Consider the following 2658-nt stretch of genomic DNA (forward strand, 5'->3'; position numbering starts at 1 on the left):
TATCGATTCCTTGTAAAGGGTGATGACACAATCAACAGAAAAAAGGTGAAGGGGGAAAAAATGAAAGAAAATAGAAAAGGCATCTTTTTCTTTCATAACCACTGCATCCACTCAAAAATCTCTGAAGGTGGATGGCTAGTAGCTTCAGCTTGAAAGCAGTTACTGTAATGCACTTCTCAAGATAAATTTGTGGATTAAAGTTATCTGGTTTATGCAAATGAGATGGATTCTAGTACGTGACCCAAGATTAACCATTATGGTTTTTCACACAGTATCTTAGATCTTTGCTATTTAATTTTTGTATTTTATGTGACTGAAAACAACGGAAGTATTTCTTAGAACTTCCTGAACATATGCAAAACATATACCATTAAAAAAAAAACAACTTACCTTCTTTTGTTGATTCCTCCTTTGATTGGCTTAGTGTTAGCAACCTGTTACATTTTTCCAGCTGCAGAACCATTAGGTTATTTGCTTCATTAATTTCTGATATTTTCTGGAAAATTGAAAGAAGACTAAAGCTGTATAAATATCTTTTGATTTAAGTTTAAATTTTAAGTTTTAAATTGATAGTAAATTTAGCAATTTCACAACACCGCAGCCACAAATCCATATTATTTGCCATTCTGGAAATTCCAGTTTAGAGAATGATGTTAGATTTGAGAGCCTGTGCTACTGCAAGTTTGTGCTGCAGAATTATGAATGGTGACTTACATAACGAGTCATAAACTCGTTTCGTCTCAGTTTTGTAGTCCACAGTCTGGATCAATCCTCAGTAAGGTTCTTCCTAGTGCTTTGCATGAGGCTGTCAATGCCCCCACTGAGGGCCAACATGAGTAATGGGTGTGAATAGGAATTGGTATAACCTTTTTTCCACAAGAAATGCTAAATTTATTTCAGGTGCCCCTTTTGTGGTATCTCTGTTATGGATTTACTGACCAGGAAGTCACCAGAGGGCTGGCCAGTGTGGGTCTAACGAGAAATACAGTAACGATTTTCCTCAGTGGATCAACCTTTTAAGAACTGACATATACATAAAATAAAGAGAGCTCAGTGCATATGGAATATAAGAACAGACGCTCTCGCTATGATGATTTTCTAGAACAAGAAATAACTTCTGACAGGATAGTCCAGGAAAGCTGTGTAATACTGTTACCTCCAACAGCAGCTTCTGACACAAAGGGGCACTTCCATGCTTTTCCTGAGAAGCCAAAATCGGCCTCTGCACCATTAAAATTCTAGCCCAGGAACAAAGGCTTCTCAGACTCCACAGATGTCACTCATATCACTCTGAGACATGGTCAATACACTTTCGAAACCAAATTGGTATTGCAAGGCATGTTAATAAGAATAAGCTGATACCACTTAGAAGAATTTTTCCATTGAAAAACATTAAAATGCAACAGAATATTTATAGATAGAGGTTTCAATATTTCCTACCTTTTGCACTTACCTTTTCTATCTCTGAGAAGTTATCTAAAAGTGTGTCAAGGTTCACCACACTGATTTTCTTCATAGTTTCTTCACGGCTGCGATTAATTTATCTGTTTATGGAACACATGTGTGTCATCACAGTGATGACTGTACATATGAAAAATAGATCTATGAATTCATACATTTATCACTCATACAATATCAAAAGTTTTCATATGCACAAACTGAAGCAGAACAAAGAAACATTTTTAAAAAAAATGAAACTGTTTTTGCATGTGAAGTTAAACTTCTATCTACCTAAGATCTTGCATTTCTAGGAAACAAAGCTAATGTCAGAAAGCCCAGGTAAAATGTATCACACTTGTAGATGATATAATTGAATTTGGAAATTTTTGTTGCAATTAAAAAAACCCCTTAATCCACTTCCATATACACAATAATGCAAGTTTACCTAAATATATTAATGGTCTGTACACAGGATACCTTTAAAACATGTAACCAATTTCCCTTTAGATGTGCTGCTAAAACAGACTGATCTTCTTTGTCCTCACTTTAAGGAGTAGGCAATTCAGTTAACTGAAACAATTACTCATTCTCTGCTGTGTGTATTTTAGAGGCAACAGATGAAATTTTGTTCAGTTTGAATAACTTACAGAAATGTTACTGAAGTGAAAGGGGTTTTACCAGGCACACATCAATGCAGAATCTACACAGACCTTTCACCTGTGTGGATGCTCTAGTACTTAACTACTCAGACTTCAAGTTACTTACACATTTTCGTATTAAGAATATGCATTAATGTCAGTGATGAGGTACTGCAGCAGATAAACCTTACCCTAAGAGTGAAAAGACAGTATTCTGAAAAACACCCGTGTGATTCCATATTATTAACACAGTTCCTATTTTTAGCAGAAATTCTACTTACAGAATCTTCAACATACATTCGTAGATCTGAAAGACACAATATGAATGCTTCTAAAAATATTGAAACTACTTCTGAACATCAGGCTCCATTAAAAATAAATTCCAATACCAGGTAAGACACGTATTCCAGACAAAATCACTTCTATGTGGTAATATATGAAATGGCTTTTGACAAACAACAAGAAATTCCGATGAGAGAGATGAACCAGAAGTTAGAATGTGTGCAGTACCCTGAAACTGAAATAACTGAAAACTGGAAATACCGAGGAAAAGAAACAATCTAGGAGGTTCTTAGTGTGT

The 2658-nt window shown here is 35.2% G+C and overlaps 1 protein-coding gene across 1 annotated transcript in view; it reads right to left on the reverse strand.

The window, feature by feature from the left end:
* The window catches only part of CCDC152 (coiled-coil domain containing 152), a 13470-nt gene extending 11954 nt beyond the window's left edge, over positions 1 to 1516 (reverse strand). Inside the window, exons 1-2 of the mRNA XM_008935390.1 lie at positions 1454 to 1516; positions 391 to 496 (exon numbers count right to left, since the gene is read on the reverse strand). Of these exons, the coding sequence (XP_008933638.1) occupies positions 391 to 496; positions 1454 to 1516 (169 nt within the window). The remainder of the gene's footprint in view (positions 1 to 390; positions 497 to 1453) is intronic.
* Positions 1517 to 2658: the final 1142 nt, after the last annotated feature.

Source organism: Merops nubicus, unplaced genomic scaffold, assembly GCF_000691845.1.
Source record: "Merops nubicus isolate BGI_N331 unplaced genomic scaffold, ASM69184v1 scaffold18572, whole genome shotgun sequence".
Lineage (NCBI taxonomy): Eukaryota > Metazoa > Chordata > Aves > Coraciiformes > Meropidae > Merops > Merops nubicus.